This window comes from Esox lucius, chromosome 5 (genome assembly GCF_011004845.1).
Source record: "Esox lucius isolate fEsoLuc1 chromosome 5, fEsoLuc1.pri, whole genome shotgun sequence".
NCBI classification, from domain to species: Eukaryota; Metazoa; Chordata; class Actinopteri; order Esociformes; family Esocidae; genus Esox; species Esox lucius.
The window spans coordinates 36,544,966-36,570,387 of NC_047573.1; the positions used below are offsets into that span (position 1 = coordinate 36,544,966).

Genomic DNA, 25,422 nt, shown 5'->3' on the forward strand with positions numbered 1-25,422 from the left:
GCTCCCTCGGACAACCAGGAAGACCTGCGGCAGTTTGATTCACAGTTGAGGCAGGATAAGGACATTCAGGACAGACTGGTAAGCAATTTTCTTTTCATAAAAAAATCTAACAAACTTAGATGTTATATAAAGTGATTAGAAACATTTAACATGAGCTGTAAAGGTAAAGGTGTAAAACCTTTTAATTGCTGGCAGAGAGTGGAAGTACACAGTGTGGCGGATGCTACCGTGCTTCATTACAAATGCTTTCGCCATCTTGACCACCTGAATTGGAGCTGGGAACAAGGCCGGCTTTAAGGACCTGCTCCTTAGGACTATTCTTCAAAGTTATTTTGTACTTGGCTATTAGATTCTTGTGGTTACTTTGTAATGACTTTTTCTCAAAATCATGTCAGACCATTTAATACAATATCTGATTACTGTATTACAGGAGCAATAAGGAAGAATACTTCCACCTGCGATGCCTCTGACGAGGCTGTCCAGAACCAGGTCACCAGGTACCTGAAAGGGGCAGCTAACTGTGCAGGTGGGAGAAGTTGGAGGTACAAAGGGACCTTCCATGAATATGAATGACACAGCTCCAGCACAATGCTTGGATTGTAGCTCTTGTTTATTTTGTACACATTTAAATACTGTAAATACTTTTCATATCTGTTGCTGGACAGATTATTGCATGTTTTTTTGCATGCATCTTGCACTGTTAGATTTTTATTTTTTTAATGTTTTATATGTTTTATTCATTTATATGTTTATTTTTTATGCATGCTGTATAATGATTCTTTTTTTTTTTTGCCAGACCACAGAGTGACTGAGAGACTGACCCTTTGTTAAATAGCGTAGTGGTTAGAGGCGCGGGCCTGCAACCCCGCGTTCGAACCTCGTCACACTCATATTATGCATTAGGAATTGTTCTAAAAACAATTCAGTAGCTATGTTACAATAAGACAAAAATAAAACTTTAGGATTATATTGCAACTATTTCTGGTGGAATTTTGAGGGTATGCATCCCTGCATGTCTTTTGGGTCAGGATAGACAAAAACTTTGCTGGCTACAGCCTTCACTAGCTATGTTATAGGAAGCCTAAAATAAAACTGTTTATAATGTGTCAATTTCTGGTGGATTTTTGAAGTACGCATCCGTGTATGCTTTTTGGGGTAATATAGACTAGATCAAAACCGCTTGGACAGTAAAAGAGTAGTGGTTTCCACGATTCTCTCATCTTTTCACTTGACGAAAAAGTCAGTTATTATCACCTGTATTGATAGTTATTCTATCAATGTCATTCATAGATGCAAGAAAAAAAATGTGTGCCATGAAATGAAAAAGCTTAGGCAGTGTAAATTTCTTCTTCAGTCTTGCTAGCAATTGCTCAATTCCTATGACTAATCCAAGTAGTATGTTAGATACTAGTAAGCCTATTACGGGCTAATAAGATGTAAACATGGCCAGTGTCAAAAGTCATACATTTCATAGATACTATTTGTGGTGGAGGTAAACTTCATAAGAAAAGTTAGTCAGCTTAACACAATGCTTAATGGTGTCTAGCAAAATATTCAAACTTGGTGTGATGTTAATGCATGACAAAATCTAATGTTGAGATGTTATACACTTGTCAAATGTCTAGCACTGTGGTGTAGTGGTTAAAGACACAGCCACTCACATGGGAGATCTGGGATTGAATCCAGTAAGGACAACAATATATATGCATAAAAGTGTGGGACAGCTGGACTAGGCTTGCCTGGTTCCTTTTCTAGTTTGTATGCAACTTGCACTATTTGAAATAAATTGTTTAGATTTAATTCAGTTCATTGTCATTTGTGATATGACCAAATTTGGATTATTATAAATAAAACCTAATATTGGAGCATGAGACATCTCGTTGGGTTTAGTGCAAAAAAGCGGCTAGCCGGCGTTGAGCCTCTGTCGAGCCGCTGATTGGTGTATTGTTTGAAGGAATTGTAAAGCAAGCGGCCCACAGGTGGCCGGACCGCGGCGCACACTATAAAAAAAAATAGCATCCCGCAGCTGGGTGGCCCGGTGACCAGACGCTTTGCAGACAAGCACAGCAGCCGCAGCGTCAAAAAGCTAGTGGGCCGCTGGCGTGTTGCTTGCTGGGGTGTTGCTTGCTGGGGTGTTGCTTGCTGGGGTGTTGTGTATTTTATTATCCAATTTTGTATGACTTAATAGGCTATACAATATTTATATCATACAATATTTCCAGAACATTGTAATGATAAAACTTTACCTGTCAAAAGTTTGGACACACCAACTATTCAAGTCTTCAATTTCTTTATTTTTAAAATGTCCCACATTGTAGAATCATAGTAAAGACATAAAAAACTTTGAAATCACACATACTGTATGGAATCACCTAAAAAAGTGTTAAACCTATCAAAATACATTTGTATTTCACATTGTTTAAATACAAATAAATACCCATTGTAGCCACCCACTGCCTTGAGGACAGCTTTGCACACTCTTAGCATTCTCTCAACCAGCTTCATGAAGTAGTCACCTGGAATGCATTTCAATTAACAAATGCATTAAGAAATAAATTCTGAAATATCACATTTACAAGAATTTAGACCCTTTGTTATAAGACTCGAAAAACAGGTGCATCTTGCTTTCACTGATTAACTGAGAATTGTGTCAAGGCATAGATTTGATAAAGGGTACCAAAACATTTGTGCAGCATTGAAGGTCCCCAAAAACACAGGAAAAACCAACACTTCCTAGAGTTGGCCACCCAGCGAAACTGAGAAATCGGAAAAGAAAAGACATGGTCAGAGAGGTGACCAAGATTCCAGCTGTTTCTCTGACAGAGCACCAGAGATTCTTTGTTGAGATAGAACATTCCAGATGGACAACCATCAGTGCAGGAACAGTGTATGTGACTATCATAGGACTCTCTGAATAGACCCTTGGACGATACTGTATGTTGGAACATACCAAGGGTATTTTGTAGGATAAACCATTCTTATATTAGACTGTGTAATGGTTGGCTATGACCACAGACCACCTCATATGTGTCCTGGCATGAAAGACTGTGTTCACTTTGCAATCATTGGAGAACATGAGAATTGTGGAAGATCAACAATTATCAGAAAATACCAAACCAACATTTCCACTAAAATAACAAGAAACTAGGCAAGCCTAGTTCATTCGGACTGCAACAGAAAGTGTTGCCACCTCGAGTTTCGAACCCAGCTCACCCATGTGAAAGGCTGTGTCTTTAACCACTACACCCCAGAGCTGTATGTTTGCCAGGTGTCAGTATAGCCTCTTGTCTCTATCCTGAACATATCTTCTTTTGCCACTGGCCGTTTTAATAGTTAATACGACGGGAATAGCATGGCGCAAATAGGACACCATCAAGAACGAAAAGGATCATTAACAACGATGCCTGGAGTCGAAAGGGACAGAAAGAAAAAGAAAGTTTTCCGGCTAAACAAGATGGATTCGGAGGAACTTGTATATGGACAGATGGAGAGTGTGGGACAGACGAAGAGAGAAGACAAAGGAAAGCCCTTTAGTGCCAATTGGGCATCGTTTAAATGCCACAACCTACCTGAGCATTGTTTCTGACCATGTCCATCCCTTTATGACCACCATGTACCCATCCTCAGATGGCTACTTCCAGCAGGATAATGCACCATGTCACAAAGCTTGAATCATTTCAAATTGGTTTCTTGAACATGACAATGAGTTCACTGTACTGAAATGGCCCCCACAGACACCAGATCTCAACCCAATATAGCATCTTTGGGATGTGAAGGAACGGGAGCTTCGTGCCCTGGATATGAATCCCACAAATCTCCATCAACTGCAAGATGCTATCCTATCAATATGGGCCAACATTTCTAAAGAATGCTTTCAGCACCTTGTTGAATCAATGCCACATAGAATTAAGGCAGTTCTGAAGGCGAAAGGGGGTCAAACACAGTATTAGTATGGTGTTCCTAATAATCCTTTAGGTGAGTGTATATTGTATAAGTGGTAGAATGAAGAATCCACATGGTGATAGACTTGAATGTTAAGGATATGACAATATTTAAAAAAAGGGTAATACCGCTAAAAGCAAGTTAACTCCCCACAATAAAACATTTATGCATCTTAAATGCTGAATTGAGTTTGGTTAAATAATATAGTTTCTTTTATTTGTATTTACCAACAATAACTGGGATAATACTTGTGTTTTTAAAACCAACGCCTGATACTCGTTTGGATTACTTATTGTACCTTGAGTTTAGTGACGTCATACATCTGTTTTCTGTCTACATTGCCATTTTTAAGAGTTTTCTTAATTTCCACCCTAATGTTGAATTGTTGTGTAGATAAGCACATTTTTACAAACTGCAAAAATATTAGATTGGACACTAAATCAAAATCTTCATTTAATGAAGGATGTCGGCTAAATTTATAGGATAGGACCATAAATAAACATTTGGCCTTTTTAATGGCTCACCATAAATGGGTGGAGCTCAGAGCTTCAGGAAGGGGGGCCTCTACCAACCTTTCCCATTAAATCAAAATAGCCTTATACAAAAGGTTACATTTGAGTGTTCAGTCTGGTCTCATCTATGGTAATTTTATCAACACAAGCATATTTAGTTTTGGGATAATCAAACATTAAGTGAAAGCTAAATATATTTTCCTCTCAATAGCTTTAATGTTGGAATTTATGATTTTGAAACCAACTGAAGTGAGGGTAGACACCTAAAGTCATCCCACATTGTTGATCATAGAACAAAGGAAAGCATAAAGTTGTGATTTAGGGTTTGGCGGACCACCACTATTTGGAATAAAAATGAATCTAACTTTGCAAATTCCCTAAAATTTAGGAGGTTAATCAAGACGAGATGTTTGTGTGCCATGAGGTAGTTTGACCATTGTCCTGTCAAAAATGCTACATTTGTATGCTGTAGCTATGCTAATTCAATTGCCCTGGTGGTTGCAACAGGTTAACCACTGCGCATGGGCTGGGGTTTTTCCCTCCTACAATTTAGTTGCGCAGCTTATCTCCTAGGGGGCCAAACAATTTAGTTAAGCATGTGCCAAGAAACTGCAGGATATTATAAATTCATGATGGCCAATTTCACAGACCTGTGTGATGGTACTGTGGTAAAGTCAAATTTGAGAGCTGTTTAGCTATGTTGTAAATTTTGTTAATGGGTTATATGGTTTATAATTCCTTCTCACAAGCGACCGTGTTGCAGTGATGTCTTTGATGGTGTTAGTGAATGTTCATGTTTTTTTTACTTTCTTTTGATGAATATACAGGATGCAACCCCTTATCGAATGGATATATCCATCCCTATTACCAATTTTCTATTTTCCATATCCTTCCTGAAATGATGGCCAGTGCGGGTTCAGGATGTCGCCTCCTGTGGCCGTATTTGTCATTGCTCTGCATTCAGTCATGGTCTCGTCTCGTCTTCATCCGCTTATCCAGTATCGGGTTGTGGGGGCAGCAGCTCCAGCAGGGGACCCCAAACTTCCCTTTTCCGAGCCACATTTGCCAGCTCTGACTGGGGGATCCCGAGGCGTTCCCAGGCCAGTGTCGAAATATAATCTCTCCACCTAGTCCTGGGCCTACCCCGAGGTCTCCTCCCAGCTGGACGTGCCTGGAACACCTCCCTAGGGAGACATCCTGGGGGCATCCTTACTAGATGTCCGAACCACCTCAGCTGGCTCCTTTCGATGCAAAGGAGCAGCGGTTCTACTCTGAGTTCCTCATAGATGGCTGAGCTTCTAACCCTATCCCTAAGGGAGAAGCCAGCCACCCTTCTGAGAAAACCCATTTCAGCCACTTGTACTCGCGATCTTGTTCTTTCGGTCATGACCCAGCCTTCATGACCATATGTGAGGGTAGGTAGGAAAATTGACCGGTATATCGAGAGCTTTGCCTTCCGGCTCAGCTCTCTTTTCGTCACAACGGTGCGGTAAAGCTCCATTGTCCCCTCACTCGCGAACAAGACCCAGAGATACTTGAACTCCTTTACTTGGGGTAACGCCTCATTCCCTACCCCGAGGAGGCACTCCATCGGTTTCCTGCTGAGAACCAAGGCCTCAGATTTAGAGGTGCTAATCCTCATCCCAACCGCTTCGTACTCGGCTGCGAACCGTTCCAGTTGATGCCATCAGGACCGATATCCTGTCCATAAAATTTACAAACAGGATTGGTGACAAAGGGGGCAGCCCTGGCGGAGGCCAACCCCCACCTGGAACGAGTCCGACTTACTACCGAGAACCCGAACACAGCTCTCACTTTGGACGGACAGGGATTGGATAGCCCTCAGAAGGGACCTCCTCACCCCATACACCCGCAGCACCTCCCACAGTATCTCCTGGGGGACCCGGTCATACGCCTTCTCCAGATCCACAAAACACATGTAGACAGGATGGGCATATTCCCAGGCCCCCTCCAGGATCCTTGCAAGAGTAAAGAGCTGGTCGGTTGTTTTGCGACCAGGACGGAATCCGCATTGTTCCTCTTCAATCTGAGGTTCGACTATCTGCTGAACCCTCCTTTCCAGTACCTTTGAGTAGACTTTCCCAGGGAGGCTGAGAAGTGTGATACCCCTATAATTGGCACACACCCTCTGGTCCCCCTTTTTGAACAAGGGAACCACCACCCGGGTCTGCCACTCCTTAGGCACTTTCCCTGTCTCCCACGCAATGTTGAAGAGGCGTGTCATCCAAGACATTCCCTCCACACTCAAAGCTTTCAACATTTCTGGACGGATCTCGTCAATCCCTGGAGCTTTGCCACTGTGTGGTTGTTTGACTACCTCAGTGACTTCTGCCATGAAGATTGACAATGCTTCCCCATCAGCCTCCAGCTCTGCCTCCACTATAGAGGGCATGTTAGTGGGATTTAGGAGTTCCTCAAGGTGTTCCTTTTATCACCCAATTACCTCCTCAGTTGAGGTCAACAGTGAGGTCAACTTACTGTACACAGCTTGGATAGTTCCCCGTTTTCCCCTCCTGAGGTGGCGGACGGTTTTCCAGAAAAACCTTGGTGCCGACCAAAAGTCTTTCTCCATGGCTTCCCCAAACTCCTCCCACACCCTCTGTTTTGCCTCTTTCACAGCAGAAGTCGCAGCCCTTTGGGTCTGTCGGTACACTGCAACCGTCTCCGGAGTCCTCCGGGATAACATATCCTGGAAGGCCTCCTTCTTCAGTCGGATGGCTTCCCTGACCACTGGTGTCCACCAGGGTGTTCGAGGGTTACCGCCCCTTGATGCACCTAAGACCTTTAGACCACAGCTCCCCGCCGCAGCTTCGGCAATGGAGGCTTTGAACATCGACCACTCAGGTTCAATGCCCCAAACCTTCACAGGGATGCCAGAAAAGCTCAGCCGGAGGTGTGAGTTGAAGATCTTTCGGACAGGGGCCTCCTCCAGACGTTCCCAGTTTACCCGCACTACTCGTTTGGGTTTTCCCAGTCTCTCCAGAGTCTTCCCCCACCCCCTGACCCAACTCACAACCAGATGGTGATCGGATGACAGCTCCGCCCCTCTCTTTACCCGAGTGTCCAAAACATGCAGTCTCAGATCCGATGACACGATCACAAAATCAATCATCGACCTTCGGCCTAGGGTGCTCTGGTACCACGTACACTTATGAGCATCCTTATGTTCGAACATGGGGTTTGTTATAGATAATCCATGACTAGCACAGAACTCTAACAACACACGACCACTCGAGTTCAGATCAGGGAGGCTGTTCGTCCCTATCACGCCTCTCCAGGTGTCTCCATCATTGCCCATTGCTCCATCAGGACTCCATTCAGGGTCTCCAAGAAGCCCAAATACTCCGAACTGCTGTTCGGGGCATATGCACAAACAACAGTCAGAAATTCCCTCCCACAACCCGTAGGCATAGGGAAGCGACCCTCTCATCCACTGGGGTAAACTCCAACATAGCGGCACTCAGTAGGGGGCTTGTGAGTATCCCAACCCCCGCCTGGCGCCTCACCCCCTGGACAACTCCAGAGAAGAATAAAGTCCATCCCCTATCTAGGAGTACGGAGTTCCAGAACCGAGACTGTGAGTGGATGTAAGCCCCACCAGATCTAACTGATAGCGCTCCACCTCCCTCACAAGTTCCGGCTCCTTCCCCCACAGAGAGGTGACGTTCCACGTCCCTAGAGCCAGCCCCTGCTGCCTGGGTCTGGTCCATCGAGGCCCCTGGCCTTCACTGCCACCCATATGGCAGCGCACCCGACCCCAGCGGTTCCTCCCATGAGTGGTGGGCCCATAGGATGGAGGGGGGGTGCCACGTTGCTTTTTCGGGCTATGCCCGACCGGGCTCCGTGGCAAACCCGGCCACCAGGCGCTCGCCGGCGAGCCCTCCCTCTGGGCCTGGCTCCAGACGGGGGCCCCGGGCTTCCTCCGGGCAGGGTAACTCCTCCTCTTCCTCGGTTATACATAGGTTGTTTTGAACCATTCTTAGTCTGGCTCCTCCCCTGAGACCACTTTGCCATGGGAAACCCTACCAGGAGCACTAAGGCCCGGACAACACAGCCCTCAGGTTCATAGGAACACACAAACCTCTCCACCACGATAAGGTAATGGCTCCCGGAGAGGCATTCAGTCATGGTGTCACTTTACATTTACTTAATGAAGCCAATGATTATTGATTATGACTGGAAAGAGTTGAGCTTAGGGCTCAAGGCAAATCAAATTGATATTTATAAGGAGCTACGTATACAATTTTAGTTTTTCCTGTTTGCATAGTTATAACAGAGCATTGGCATCTGTTATGTTTTACATTTTCCATTTACAGGATGTTTTTAATTGTTTTTTTTGGAGATGGTTTTGTTTGATGTAATGTCTAACATTTAATGGTTGAATAGAATAGATCTAACCATTTCTGATTTGGCTAAGCAAAGTCAAGTCTGACAATCTTATTCTACTGCTAGTTGCTATTGGGCAATAATATAGCACAAGGAACCAAACATCAACCAAGCCAGTTCTGGATGGAAAAATAACTTTGACATAGACTATTATGATAACTTAATAGGGTGTACGCTTCACTCTTATGACAGAACGTCTGAGATCCACAGGTTTTCAGGACTGATCTATTGCCTTCATTGTTGGGAGTTGACGGAACCATACCCAGTGGATGAAAGTCAGATGGACTGTTGAACCACACTAATCGTTGTTTTGCAGTTATACTTTCAACAGATCAGGACATCACAACCCCTTTTCTGATACATCACATCACTGACTGGATACAGACAACAGAGTGTGTGAGTACCAGTAAGATGTTCAAGAAGGATTTCTACAACCACACTGGTTGAATCTGTTTCAAATCTTCCTGACCACTCACATGGCAGAACGGTGCCAGGGTCAGATCACTTGGCTTCACACTCCGTTTCTAGATGAATCATCGACAGCGAGATGAGAATCCACCTGAGTCCTAAAGGACTCCACATACTACAGGTCAGAGTACCACGGGCCAGTTGACTGGATAGGTCACATGGTCCCAACACAGTGGAAGACACTTTTTTGGTGTTAAACTAGAATATGTGAAGTGTTGGAAACTCACTGTTCCATTATACACCTACACTGACTTGTTAGGACAACCAGGCAATTTGCTGGGTCCACATCACACTGACTGCAAGAACTGATTTTGGAACTTTTATCACTGATGCAAGACAAAGAACTGAAGACAAGAACTGAAGGACACTTGATTGAAAACTAACTTTTTTCCTTACAATCTAAGATTTTCCTAAATTAACTGATATGGTGATTTCATATGTATGAAGGTTTGTTTCTCGCAAGACAAGTGGGAAGCTCTGTACGATGACAATCCCAATACTGGACTATGGCGTATTTGTGATGATGCTTAATGGTCTACATTATGAAGGCTATCATGGTATGTTTGGACAGTGAATGTTTCCCTATTATATGTGGTCCCTGTCAAAGGTACATGTTTTCCCTATTTTAAAGGTAGAATCTTTCACAGGTACAACAGGATATGTATAAGTCTTTTGTACGATATTGTCGCATTGGATCATGATACGGACAAGGGGGGTGTTTTGATTGTTCAATGGACTTTGGGGGAAATATTTTAATCATGATGTTGAGTCTGATTTTCTGCTGAACAGCGTTAACACTGATAATAGCCTGTTGATGTCAACATGTTTTTTGACCTTTAGGATCTGAGGTGGGGACGGGATTGATGACTGTCATACATTGAGTTATGTGTCGGAGTGTGGTGTGTAACTTACGTTACAATTGTCTTGTTTACATTCATTTTCATTTGAGGAACAATAAGACCTAATTGGTCAGATACTCCTTTTGTTGTTTTGTCTTAGTCAATTGTAACATAAGTGTATGGGCCTTTAGGAATAGAATTGTACTTGTAATGTTTTATCAAACATGTAATGTTTTTCTTTAAATGTTTGATAGGGGGGAGTGTGGAATCTGAGCATTAACAATTACAATATCCCACTTAAAAAGATGAGAGAGGCCTGTAATTTTCATCATAGGTACACTTCAACTATGAGAGACAAAATGAGAAAAAAAATCCAGAAAATCACATTGTAGGATTTTTTATGAATTCATTGGTAAATTCCTTGATAAAATAAGTATTTGGTCACTTATAAACAAGCAAGATTTCTGTTTCTCACAGACCTGTAACTTCTCCTTTAAGAGGCTCCTCTGGCCTCCACTCGTTACCTGTATTAATGGCACCTGTTTGAACTTGTTATCAGTAAAAAAGACACCTGTCCACAACCTCAAACAGTCACACTGCAAACTCCACTATGGCCAAGACCAAAGAGCTGTCAAAGGACACCAGAAACAAAATTGTAGACCTGCACCAGGCTGGGAAGACTGAATCTGCAATAGGTAAGCAGTTGGGTGTGAAGAAATCAACTGCAATTATAAGAAAATGGAAGACATACAAGACCACTGATAATCTCCCTCGATCTGGGGCTCCACACAAGAACTCACCCCGTGGGGTCAAAATGATCACAAGAACGGTGAGCAAGAATCCCAGAACTACATGGGGGGACCTAGTGAATGACCTGCAGACAGCTGGGACCAAAGTAACAAAGGCTACCATCAGTAACACACTACGCCACCAGGGACTCAAATCCTGCAGTGCCAGAGGTGTCCCCCTGCTTAAGCCAATACATGTCCAGGCCCGTCTGAAGTTTGCTAGAGAGCATTTGGATGGTCCAGAAGAGGATTGGGAGAATGTCATATGGTCAGATGAAACCAAAATAGAACCTTTTGGTAAAAACTCAACTCATCGTGTTTGGAGGAGAAAGAATGCCGAGTTGCATCCAAAGAACACCAAAATCTACTGTGAAGAATGGGGTTGGAAACATCATGCTTTGGGGCTGTTTTTCTGCAAAGGGACCAGGACCACTGATCTGTGTAAAGGAAAGAATGGATGGGGCCATGTATTGTGAGATTTTGAGTGAAAACCACCTTCCATCAGCAAGGGCATTGAAGATGAAACGTGGCTGGGTCTTTCAGCATGACAATGATCCCAAACACACTGCTCGGGCAACGAAGGAGTGGCTTCGTAAGAAGCATTTCAAGGTCCTGGAGTGGTCTAGCCAGTCACCAGATCTCAACCCCATAGAAAGTCTTTGGAGGGAGTTCAAAGTCTGTGTTGCCCAGCGACAGCCCCAAAACATCACTGCTCTAGAGGAGATCTGCATGGAGGAATGGGCCAAAATACCAACAACAGTGTGTGAAAACCTTGTGAAAACTTACAGAAAACGTTTGACCTCTGTCATTGCCAACAAAGGGTATATAACAAAGTATTGAGATGACCTTTTGTTATTGACCAAATACTTATTTTTCCGAAGAATTTACAAATAAATTCATGAAAAATCCTACAATGTGATTTTCTGGATTTTATTTATTTTATTGCACAATTGGTGGCTGATTTAATACTTTTTTGCCCCACTGTATGTACGTTTCCTTGGAAGTGAATATGTCTAGATAATGAGAACAACAGAAACCTCTCTGTTTAGATTATCTGTCTGTATGTTGCGCTCTAATGACCATAGGAATGTTTACAATGGCCATCTGGCATGGGGGTTGACTTCTAGAAACATGATCTGTGCTAGGTAGAAACGCCCTTAATGTATAGGTCAGCTTGCAACCAACATTACAGTGAGAAGATAATGGAACGTTCACCGAATGACATCTGTGCTTCAATTTTCCAATAAACTTGAGCAAAATTCTCCCTCGATTTAATAGGGGTTCTATATTTTTTTGACCACTATACGAAACCACAGATTTCTAACACTCTCAATAGATTCTAACTTGTTCCGCATGAGTGGCATTGTCTTTAACCATTACGCAACGCCATTAAACGTTTCAATAGACGCTAGATTCCATTGAGGATTGTGTTAAACTTTTCTTATGAAGTTTACCTCTACCACAAATAGCATCTATGAAATGTATGGCTTTTGCCATTGGCCGTTTTAACATCTTACTAGCCAGTAATAGGCTGTCTAGTATCTACTTACTTCCTAGGAATAATCAATCTTAGGAATTGAGCAATTGCTAGCTAGACTGAAGATGAACTATTCCATGCCAGAAAAAGTCGCAATATAACCGTATCCAGTTTCAGTTAAGGCTTACTATAAAATAACTATTGTACACTCACCTAAAGGATTATTAGGAACACCATACAAATACTGTGTTTGACCCCCTTTCACCTTCAGAACTGCCTTAATTCTATGTGGCATTGATTCAACAAGGTGCTGAAAGCATTCTTTAGAAATGTTGGCCCATATTGATAGGGTAGCATCTTGCAGTTGAAGGAGATTTGTGGGATGCAAATCCAGGGTACGAAGCTCCCGTTCCTTCACATCCCAAAGATGCTCTATTGGGTTGAGATATGGTGACTGTGGGGACCATTTCAATACAGTGAACTCATTGTCATGTTCAAGAAACCAATTTGAAATGATTCGAGCTTTGTGACATGGTGCATTATCCTGCTGGAAGTAGCCATCAGAGGATGGGTACATGGTGGTCATAAAGGGATGGACATGGTCAGAAACAATGCTCAGGTAGGCCGTGGCATTTAAACGATGCCCAATTGGCACTAAGGGGCCTAAAGTGTGCCAAGAAAACTTCCCCCACACCATTACACCACCACCACCAGCCTGCACAGTGGCATGATGGATCAAGGCATAATGGATGTTCTCATTCTGTTTACGCCAAATTCTGACTCTACCATCTAAATGTCTCAACAGAAATCGAGACTCATCAGACCAGGCAACATTCTTCCAGTCTTCAACTGTCCAATTTTGGTTTGCTCATGCAAATTGTAGCCTCTTTTTCCTATTTGTAGTGGAGATGAGTGGTACCCGGTGGGGTCTTCTGCTGTTGTAGCCCATCTGCCTCAAGGTTGTGCGTGTTGTGGCTTCACAAATGCTTGGCTGCATACCTCGGTTGTAACGAGTGGTTATATCAGTCAAAGTTGCTCTTCTATCAGCTTGAATCAGTCGGCCCATTCTCCTCTGACCTCTAGCATCAACAAGGCATTTTCGCCCACAGGACTGCCGCATACTGGATGTTTTTCCCTTTTCACACCATTCTTTGTAAACCCTAGAAATGGTTGTGCGTGAAAATCCCAGTAACTGAGCAGATTGTGAAATACTCAGACCGGCCCGTCTGGCACCAACAACCATGCCACGCTCAAAATTGCTTAAATCCCCTTTCTTTCCCATTCTGATATTCAGTTTGGAGTTCAGGAGATTGTCTTGCCCTGGACCACACCAACAGTTGCAATATAACCATTAACGGTTTTATTTCAGGCTTACTATAATGTAGATACTAACGGTTTTAGCTAGGGCAGTTTTCGCAAACACAGAATAATTCATATAATAATTAATTCGCCTGTGAGGAGATATGAACTCATGACCTATAGTTCACAAGTCTGCTTCTCTAACCACTATGTTTTTTAACAAGAGTCAGTCACTCAGTCACTCACTCCCTAAGAGATATTTGCTCTTCTTGGCCGGCTCGGCTTACGCGGTCCGGCAAAAACATTTTGTTTCCCAGCAACTCACTGACTTCTTGAAGACAAATATTATTTACAAAATATTAGCCAGTCCGGTTTCAGACCCCATCATTGCACTGAGACAATTTTGAAGGTGGTAAATTACCTTCTAATGGCATCAGATAAAGGTTTTACATCCGTCCTATTGCTTCTTGACCTTAGCATTACCTTCAACAACATTGATCAGTCCCTTCTTTTGGAGTGATTGGAGGCTACATGGACACGTTCTTGCTCTCCTTTTTATCAGAAAGATATCAGTTCATATTGTGAACTGGGTGGCCTTTCTTCTGACAAATCAAAAGGAAGTTTTGTTGTTTCCAAGGCTCGATCCTGGGACCAGTATTGTTTTCACTACATAGTAATATCAACCAGAATCACAATGTCAATTTTCACTTTTATGCACATCATGCACAGCTGTGAACTTTGATGAAACATGGAAAAGCCCCATAAATACAAACCCTGGAAGTGTGTGTATTAGTCAAAAGGAAGTGGATGACAAAAATATTTTGCTTTTAAAGTAAAAAAAAAAAGAAAAGGGTGCTGAAGGACCCAAGAAACAAAGAGATTTAGTCTGATCTTAGTGTGAATATCGATGGTTGTATGGTCACATCCCAAAAAACTGTGTGACCTCAGCTTAATCCTCAACATTATATATTTCAAGAGCAGCCTTTTTTCATCTTCTGAACATTTAAATAACCTGAGACTTTTTATCCAGAAATTATGCAGAAACGCTAATCCATGCTTTTGTTATTTCAAGATTAGAATATTGCAATGATCTTCTCTTTGGTTACCCTGATAAGACTATAAATAAAGTTGACGATTTCAGCTGCCACTGTGCTGACACCTACTCCCCTCCTGTGTTATCCCTGTCCTTGTCCATCTGGTCATGCTTCTGAACTGGTCTAAATTTAAATCGACTCTGGATTTAGCCCAAATGCATTTATTAATTATTCCAATTGGACTCTTAATACTTCACCCGGCACAGCCAGAAGAGGACTGGTCACCCCTCTGAGCCAGGGTCCTCTCTAGGTTTCTTCCTAAATTTCGGCCTTCTTAGGGAGTTTTTCCAAGCCACTGAAATTCAACACTACTGTTGTTTGCTCTTTGGGGTTTAAGGCCGGGTATTTTTATGAAAGCACTTTGTGACTGCTGTTGTAAAAAGGGCTTTATAAATACATTTGATTGATTGATCGATCAATTGCAGTAGTTTGAAAGTGAAATGTATTCCCAATCTTGCTTGATATAGGATTTCAGTTGGTCAGCAGTTCAGGGTCTTCTTTGTTATACTTTTTGTTTCATAATGAGCCAAATATTTTTCTTCAGTCCATCTTAAATGAGCTTTGGCCCAGTGAAGAGGACAGCATTTCAGAATGTTTTTTACTGTACATATGGTTTCTTTGCATGGTAGAGTTTTAACTTGTATTTGTGGATGCAGCAATGTGCTGCATCCTGAAGATCACGACCATCCAGTATTGGTTTTGGGCTTATCCCTTGCTGAATCTTTTAATGATATTATGTGCTGCAGATGATGTGATCCCCAAACTCCTTTTATTTTTACATTGAGAAACGTTACTCTTAAATTGTTGCACTATTTGTGACAGAATTCGTGAATGGGGGCGTTTTACGCATGTCACTACTTTTCAGGAGAGCCGTTTGAAAGAATAAAAATATGTTCTAGGACATTTTACTATCTACTTGGTCAACCCCGTGATTTTCAAACATGGATAACTGAACGTGTTGCTAGAGCTAGCAACCACATCACTGCCCTGAATTTAGCTGATCATGGCATCAAGCTGTTAGAGAATACCTTCTGCAGGACAACAATGCCATGGCCCTCTCTGACTGGAAGATGAATCAGGCAACAATGAGGAAATCCCAGGCTTGGATACTGGTCAAAATGTTGTTAGAGAACGAGACATTGCAGGTTCTTGTGATAATTCTGGCATTTCAAATACAGAGATGTCCGGGGTGAAAAAATGCTGGCTCGTCTTGTATAAAACAACTGTCCAAAAATTACATTTACAAACAAATGGCAACTATGGCATCCTTGACAGAGAAAATTAAATATTCACAGACTCTTGGAGAATTGAACACCTTGAATGTGAACTTTAGCGAAAACACAAAGCGTTGTAAACAAGTCAACAGCAAATTCCTTTGTTGTTGTTGTTCACTGAAGACATTTGTGTTTAAGATCAAAAGTTGAATATGAGACAAGAGTTCAGGATTTCAGCTTTTATTTCCTGGTATTCACATCTAGATGTGTTAAACAACTTAGGACATATCACCATTTGTATTAGAACACAGCATTTTTAGGTATGCAAAAGTATTGGAACAAATCATCTTAAAGTAAATAACATTTAATATATGGTGGCATAACCCTTGCTTGCAATAACTGCCTCAAGCCTGTGACCCATCGACATCAACAAACTGTTCCATTCTTCATTTGTGATTCTATTCCAGGCTTTTACCGCAGCTTCTTTCAGTTCTTGTTTGTTTCGGGGTGTTTCTCCCTCCAGTCTCCTCTTAGGGAGGTGAAATGCATGCTCTATTGGGTTACGGTCAGGTGATTGACTTGGCCTGTCTAAAACCTTCCACTTTTTTCCCCTGATGAAGTTCTTTGTTTTGTTGGCAGTGTGCTTTGTATCATAGTCCTGCTGCATGATAAACTTCCTCCTGATTAGTTTCAATGCATTTCTCTGTAAATTGGCAGACAAAATGTTTCTGTACACTTCTGAATTAATTCTGCTGCTACCATCATCAGTTGCTTCATCGATCAATATTAATGAGCCTGTTCCACAAGTAGCCATGCACGCCCAAGCCATGACATTACCTCCACCATGCTTCACAGATTAACTTGTATGCTTCGGATCATAAGCAGATCCTTTCTTTCTCCACACTTTGGCCTTTCCAACACTTTGGTAGAGATTCATCTTGGTCTCATCAGTCCATAAGATTGTGTTCCAGAACTTTTGCGGCTCATCTCTGTACATTGCAAATTTCAATCTGGCCTTCTGATTCTTACTGCTGATGAGTGGTTTGCATCTTGAGGTCTGGCCTCTATATTTCTGCTCTCTGAGTCTTCTTCGAACAGTAGATTGTGATACCTTCACCCATGCACTGTGGAGGTGGTTGGTGATGTCACTTACTGATGTTTTGGAGGTTTTCTTCACAGCACTCAGAATATTTCTGTCATCAACTACTGCTGTTTTCCTTGGCCGACCTGTTCGACGTATGTTGCTCAGTACATCAGTAGTTTATTTATTTTTCAGGTAATTCCAAATTGTTGTGCTTGCTATGCCCAATGTTTGATTTTCCTTCTTTTCTCAGCTTGACAATGCCTTGCTTTTCTCCCATAGACAGCTCTCTGGTCTTCATGTTGTTTTATCCTCTTTAACAAGAAATGTTAAACCTATTGGGTTAAATCTTAATAGGTTTAACCCAAGGATGAAAACTTAGACTAGTCATGCAGAGCTATTTAATGTTTCAACAATCAACCTAAAAGACAACACCTGGGCAACAAGAAACATCTGTCCGTCACATGTTCCAATACTTTTGCTCACTTGAAAAATGGGGGGGTTCAAACAAAGGGTGGTATGTCCTGAGTTGTTTAACACATCTAGATGCAAATATCAGGAAATAAAAGCTGAAATCCTGAACTCCTCTCATACTCATCTTTTGATCTTAAACCAAAATGTCTTCAGAGAACAACAAAAACCTTACCGTTCCAATACTTTTGGAGGGGACTGTATCTAGCTATAGCTACTGACGTTACTGTTAATGTTAGCTAGCTAGGTAACTTACCAGCTAACTAACATTTATTGTTTATTGGATAGCTAGCTTTGCCTGATGATTTGCTAAAGTGAGCAAGTCACTTAGTTTGATAATAGGCTACCTGATTGACCGGTCATTCTGATTCTGATGCGTGATGTGGACAACCCAGTCCATCAGTACAGTAAGACTACTAAACAGCTCATTGGCTGCCCACCTGCACTCAAACTATCTGCACTTAGAGTGCTGCTACTATTTATTATGAATCCTTCTGCTAAGCCCAAAACACTAAGATGATTGTAAGATACAAGTGCCACGCTATTTTATCAGTGCTTTTCCTGAAAGCATCGTTAATGAAGTGGCACGTAACATCGCTCGTTAATTAACGAGTGCTCCGGATCACTCGTTAGTCCTTCGTAAATTGCACTTTACTGTTTTTGTGAAATAGAGCTTCTCTCAACATGCAAAGAGTGATCGCAAACAGTTAATATAAAGGCAATAAAACAAATAAAGAGTAACAAAACAGTTTTGATTTAGACCAATTTACTTAAAAAAATTATATAACAAGTGCGTGAGTAGATGTAACAATAACTGAATGCAATTGATCAACAGAGGAAAAAGAAAAACTCACGTAAACAAAAATGATTAAGAAAAAGTTTTAAAAACTAACCATTCACAAGTCTAAAACCCGCGTTGTACTGGTGCTGTCTTTGATGGATATGTGCTGGTGCCTCTACCTCATCAAGAAGAACACTGATATATTCAGCTCTGAATGCTCGTTTTCTCTTGTGTTCCATTTTTATTTCAAACAATTTGAATGGATTTTCCCCAGTAATTTATATTCCCAGTTAATCAATCATATGTGACTTAAGTAACATATATTCTATATAGCCATCGGAGGAACTGATAAGTGGATGTCACGTGATCGATCTCTGGAAATATGTTTTTGACTGGCAGAAGTCCACCCCATTGGTTGAATACAACATTTTCGTCCATCCAACATTTCACTACTTCAAGTTTTGCATTTTCCTATTGATGCTTATATAGTGTTCAAGCATAAGGGTGTCCATCAGTGCACGTGGCACCAGGACACCCTAGGCCGCAGGTCGATGATCGACTTTGTTGTCGTTTCATCTGACCTGCGGCCATATGTCTTGGACACTCGGGTGAAGAGAGGGGCGGAGCTGTCAACTGATCACCACCTGGTTGTGAGTTGGATCCGATGGCGGGGGAGGAAGCTGGACAGACTCGGCAGGCCCAAGCGTACTGTAAGGGTCTGCTGGGAACGTCTGGCCGAGTCTCCTGTCAGAGAGATCTTTAACTCCCACCTCCGGCAGAGCTTTGACTGGATCCCGAGGGAGGTTGGAGATATTGAGTCCGAGTGGACCATGTTCTCCACCGCCATTGTTGAAGCGGCCGCTCGGAGCTGTGGCCGTAAGGTCTCCGGTGCCTGTCGAGGCGGCAATCCCCGAACCCGGTGGTGGACACCGGAAGTAAGGGATGCCGTCAAGCTGAAGAAGGAGTCCTATCAGGCCTGGTTGGCTTGTGGGACTTCAGAGGCAGCTGACGGGTACCGACAGGCCAAGCGGACTGCAGCCCGGGTGGTTGTGGAGGCAAAAACTCGGGCCTGGGAGGAGTTCGGTGAGGCCATGGAGAAGGACTATCGGCTGGCCTCGAAGAGATTCTGGCAAACCATCCGGCGCCTCAGGAGAGGGAATCAGTGCCCTACCAACGCTGTTTACAGTAGAGGTGGGCAGCTGTTGACCTCAACTGGGGATGTCGTCGGGCGGTGGAAGGAGTACTTCGAGGATCTCCTCAATCCCGCCGTCACGTCTTCCATTGAGGAAGCAGAGGATGAAGGCTCAGAGGTGGACTCGTCCATCACCCGGGCTGAAGTCACCGAGGTGGTTAAGAAACTCCTCGGTGGCAAGGCACCGGGGGTGGATGAGATCCGCCCTGAGTACCTCAAGTCTCTGGATGTTGTGGGGCTGTCTTGGCTGACACGCCTGTGCAACATCGCGTGGCAGTCGGGGACAGTGCCTCTGGGATGGCAGACCGGGGTGGTGGTCCCTCTTTATAAGAAGGGGGACCGGAGGGTGTGTTCCAACTATAGGGGGATCACACTTCTCAGCCTCCCCGGGAAAGTCTATGCCAGGGTTCTGGAGAGGAGAATACGGCCGATAGTAGAACCTCGGATTCAGGAGGAACAGTGTGGTTTTCGTCCAGGCCGTGGAACACTGGACCAGCTCTATACCCTCTACAGGGTGATGGAGGGTTCATGGGAGTTTGCCCAACCAGTCCACATGTGTTTTGTGGATTTGGAGAAGGCATTCGACTGTGTCCCTCGCGGCATCCTGTGGAGAGTGCTTCGGGAATATGGGGTCCTGGGTCCTTTGCTAAGGGCTGTCAGGTCCCTGTACGACCGAAGCAGGAGCTTGGTCCGCATTGCCGGCAGTAAGTCAGACTTGTTCCCTGTGCATGTTGGACTCCGGCAGGGCTGCCCTTTGTCACCGGTTCTGTTCGTAATTTTTATGGACAGAATTTCTAGGCGCAGCCAGGGGCCGGAGGGTGTCAGGTTTGGGGACCACACGATTTCGTCTCTGCTCTTTGCGGATGATGTTGTCGTGTTGGCCCCTTCAAGCCAGGACCTTCAGCATGCACTTGGACGGTTTGCAGCCGAGTGTGAAGCGGTGGGGATGAAAATCAGTACCTCCAAATCCGAGGCCATGGTCCTCAGTCGGAAAAGGGTGGCTTGCCCACTTCAGGTTGGTGGAGAGTGCCTGCCTCAAGTGGAGGAGTTTAAGTATCTAGGGGTCCTGTTCACGAGTGAGGGAAGGATGGAACGGGAGATTGACAGACGGATCGGTGCAGCTTCTGCAGTAATGCGGTCGATGTATCGGTCTGTCGTGGTGAAGAAAGAGCTGAGCCGCAAGGCGAAGCTCTCGATTTACCGGTCAATCTACGTTCCTACTCTCACCTATGGTCATGAGCTTTGGGTCATGACCGAAAGGACAAGATCCCGGATACAGGCGGCCGAAATGAGCTTTCTCCGCAGGGTGGCTGGGCGATCCCTTAGAGATAGGGTGAGAAGCTCGGTCACCCGGGAGGAGCTCAGAGTAGAGCCGCTGCTCCTCCACATCGAGAGGGGTCAGCTGAGGTGGCTTGGGCATCTGTTTCGGATGCCTCCGGAACGCCTTCCTGGGAAGGTGTTCCGGTCCCGTCCCACCGGGAAGAGACCCCGGGGAAGACCTAGGACACGCTGGAGGGACTATGTCTCCCGGCTGGCCTGGGAACGCCTCGGTGTCCCCCCGGAAGAGCTGGAGGAAGTGTCTGGGGAGAGGGAAGTCTGGGCATCCCTGCTTAGACTGCTGCCCCCGCGACCCGGCCCCGGATAAGCGGAAGATGATGCAATGCAATGCAATGCTTATATAGTAATAGAATACATCACCAGCGATATTATACGTTTTTAATTTGGCAACACTGGCCAGGAAAAATTATCCATGCGACATTTAGTGGATCTATGGACATGGTGCAAATGTGTCACTTAGTGCAATAGTGGCTCGGCTCAACTTTACTTGCATCTTTAATATATTTTTTTAAATATTTTTTATTTGAATGGCTGAGAATGAGAGGATGGTCAAGATATTAATTTCTGTCTAAGTAGTTGGTAGAGACGTAAAAGCAGTTGGTCTGTGACAACAGTGACTGTTCAAAATCAATAGAATTTGGGTATTTTGGCAGTTTTTCAACATTGGGAACATTGGGAGTTTTAAGGTGCCCCCAGAGCCAAAAGCTGTTTAGCATCATTAGCACACAAATTGTCCCTATTAGCATACACATTCGCATCCGGAGCATCACCATCCAGCCAGAGCATCAGTTCATCTACTGGGTTGTTATCAAGCTATATAGAATAGTCAAAAAAACTATTAATTACAGAATGTGTTTGTTTTAAATGGTTAATGAATTTGAAGAATACAAGAATGTGTTTGTATTGAAGGTCTTATCATAGGGAAAAAGATTAAGAAAAGACAGAAAATAATGATTATTTCTAAGAACACAAACTACAGTATTTTCATTTGTTCATTAGGCCCTACAAATGCACAAAATGAAGATTACACAGCTTGTCTATAGGAGACATGAATAAATAAGCAAAAATCTGAGGAGTCCATTTCTCTATATTAAATGGTTTCTGAATAGTTTTCCGTTTGTGAGTGTAGGATTCCGACAACGGAACAATGTAATATACGCCTATTTAGGAAAAGTAATGAAAGGAGGAGGGTGTAGCTTTCAAAATTGGCAGTTTTATTTTAATTACAAACTCAAACGCCAATTGGCGTAGGCATTTGGCGGTTCTAGTGCTAATGACCACATAATTTCTGCCCAGCCATTTCACCTGGAGGTTATATCACTCCAAGTGCCTGAGCAACCAACATTTAATGGCTGACCAGATCAATGAGGTTTGAAAGCAAATACCGGAAATCTATTATTTTCCATTATATGGAATTTTAACCACAACAGCCTTAAACAATATTTTACAAGGAACTGGTCCAAAGTGGAATAATTAAACGATGGACCATGTTCGTACAATTAAATGGGACTAGCATACTCCAACTCTGCATACGGACAGAAACTTAAAAAAAGGGAAACTAAGGGACTGCCTTGACACCGCACACTGGAACATATTCAAGTACAGAAATACCAACAAACACATCTACAGTCGTGGCCAAAAGTTTGGAGAATGACCCAAATATTATTTTCCAAAAAGTCTGCTGCTTCAGTGTATTTTAGATATTTTTGTCAGATGTTACCATAGTATACTGAAGTATAATTAATAAGTGTCAAAGGCTTTTATTGACAATTACATTACATTTCTGCAGAGTCAATATTTGCAGTGTTTACCTTTCTTTTTCAAGACCTCTGCAATCCGCCCTAGCATGCTGTAAAATAATTTCTGGGCCACATCCTGAGTGATGGCAGCCCATTCTTGGATAATCAATGATTGCAGTTTCGATATTTTGTTCCCCGAGCCACTTAGTTATCACTTTTGCCTTACGGCAAGGTGCTCCATCATGCTGGAAAAGGCACTGTGCGTCCCCAAACTGTTCTTGGATTTTTGGGAGAAGTTGCTCTCAGAGGATGTTTTGGTACCATTCTTTATTCATGGCGGTGTTCTGAGGCTAAATTGTTAGTGAACCCACTCCCTTGGCTGAGAAGCAACCCCACACATGAATGGTCTCAGGATACTTCACTGTTGGCATGACACAGGACTGATGGTAGCGCTCACCTTGTCTTCTCCGGGCAAGCTTTTTTCCAGATGCCCCAAACAATTGGAAAGGGGATTAATCAGAAAAAATTACTTTACCCCAGTCCTCAGCAGTCCAATCCCTGTACCTTTTGCAGAAAATCAGTCTGTCCCTGATGTTTTTCCTGGAGAGACGTGGCTTCTTTGCTGCCCTTCTTGACACCAGACCATCCTCCAAAAGTATTTGCGTGCAGATGCACTGACACCTGCCTGCTGCCATTCCTGAGCAAGCTCTGCACTGGTGGTGCCCTGATCCCGCAGCTGAATCAACTTTAGGAGACAGTCGTGACGCTTGCTGGACTTTCTTGGGCGTCCTGAAGCCTTCTTTTTTTGGGATTAAGTTCATTTTCACGGCAAAGAGGGACTTTGCAAATAATTGCAATTCATCTGATCACTCTTAATAACATTCTGGAGTATATGCAAATTGCCATCATAAAAACCGAGGCAGCAGACTTTGTGAAAATTTATATTTGTGTCATTCTCAAAACTTTTGGCCACGACTGTAATGTAATGTATTAACAGTCATGATATTTGACATTAAGTATAGTTCTGTGTATGCTTAAACTATATTAGAAAATTAAGGTGGTTCAGAGTATTTCATTGTCAAAGGAGGCTATGGAAATAAACATTCTAATAAACTTAGTTTCTTTCATTACATAGGCACACATTGATTTAAATAAAACGTCAAAGATTGCAAGCAGGCTTTTAGGAATTAATGTATAATAACTCACTAAGGCAGCGGTTTTCAGAGAAGAACTCCGAAAATTTGTCACAATCCGGCTTGCCATTACCACTGCTGCTACAGTCACACCATGGGGATACACTGAAACTGGGGGACCTTTGGTAGTTAGGGGTCATCACAGTACCTGAAACATAAGAACACAAGCTGGGTATTAGGCTAAACTGAGGTTCACCAGGCTATGGAGGTGAGTGACTTTGCAAACTGGGAGAGAGGTGCATCCATTATTCTGAGCTGCCCTGGCATTTTGTAAACAAGAAAATGCTCTGACATCATTACTCCACATGCTTGAAACAGTTTTGAGCCAACTTTGCCATTAGCTTTAATCAGGGCAAATGGCTTTTGCCTTGAACAGCCTGGATACAAAACTAATGTAATAACATTTCAGTGAAAACTCTACATCTGGTTAACAGGGTATAGTTAATCAAATACAGTCATTAACTTGAATACCCTGATTGGTAAGAAAAGTTCCAGTTGCTGATTATTTTTTGTAGAACACATCTAATTTAGAACTCAGCACCTCAGAGTTAGATTTTTATAAATAATTGTATGGAACAATATATTTTGCAATACATTTAGATCTGGTCTACAAAAGTTACTTGCAGCAGTTCAACACATTTTCAACACAATGTGACATAGAGGAAGTTTTTGTTTAAAAGCCAATGATCTGCAATAATAAAACGCAAATTCACATCAATTTACCAATGTTGCTAAGTGAAAATGACTGGCAAAGTCTGAATCTCTGGGCATAATATGCTTAGCATATCTAGTTGTCATTTTGGGATAGTTGGCTAATACAAAATTAAGAAATGGAGCACATTTTGTGGCTGTCAGTGACCAACAGATCAAGATAAACTACACTCACCTAAAGGATTATTAGGAACACCATATTAATACTGTGTTAGACCCCCTTTCGCCTTCAGAACTGCCTTAATTCTACGTGGCATTGATTCAACAAGTTGCTGAAAGCATTCTTTAGAAATGTTGGCCCATATTGATAGGATAGCATCTTGCAGTTGATGGAGATTTGAGGGATGCACATCCAGGGCACGAAGCTCCCGTTCCACCACATCCCAAAGATGCTCTATTTGGTTGAGATCTGGTGACCGTGGCATTTAAACAATGTCCAATTGGCACTAAGGAGCCTAAAGTGTGCCAAGAAAACTTCCCCCACACCATTACACCACCACCACCAGCCTGCACAGTGGTAACAAGGCATGATGGATCCATTTTCTCATTCTGTTTACGCCAAATTCTGACTCTACCATCTGAATGTCTCAACAGAAATTGAGACTCATCAGAACAGGCAACATTCTTCCAGTCTTCAACTGTCCAATTTTGGTGAGCTTGTGCAAACTGTAGCCTCTTTTTCCTATTTGTAGTGGAGATGAGTGGTACCCAGTGGGGTCTTCTGCTGTTGTAGCCCATCTGCCTCAAGGTTGTGTGTTGTGGCTTCACAAATGCTTTGCTGCATACCTCGGTTGTAACGAGTGGTTATTTCAGTCAAAGTTGCTCTTCTATCAGCTTGAATCAGTCGGCCCATTCTCCTCTGACCTCTAGCATCAA

At 43.0% G+C, this 25,422-nt stretch overlaps 1 protein-coding gene across 1 annotated transcript in view; it reads right to left on the bottom strand.

Moving 5' to 3' along the window:
* gfra1b (gdnf family receptor alpha 1b) overlaps positions 1–25,422 on the bottom strand; it is a 196,844-nt gene that overhangs the window by 70,767 nt on the left and 100,655 nt on the right. Inside the window, exon 8 of the mRNA XM_020044777.2 lies at positions 23,849–23,983. Within this exon, the coding sequence (XP_019900336.2) occupies positions 23,849–23,983 (135 nt within the window). The remainder of the gene's footprint in view (positions 1–23,848; positions 23,984–25,422) is intronic.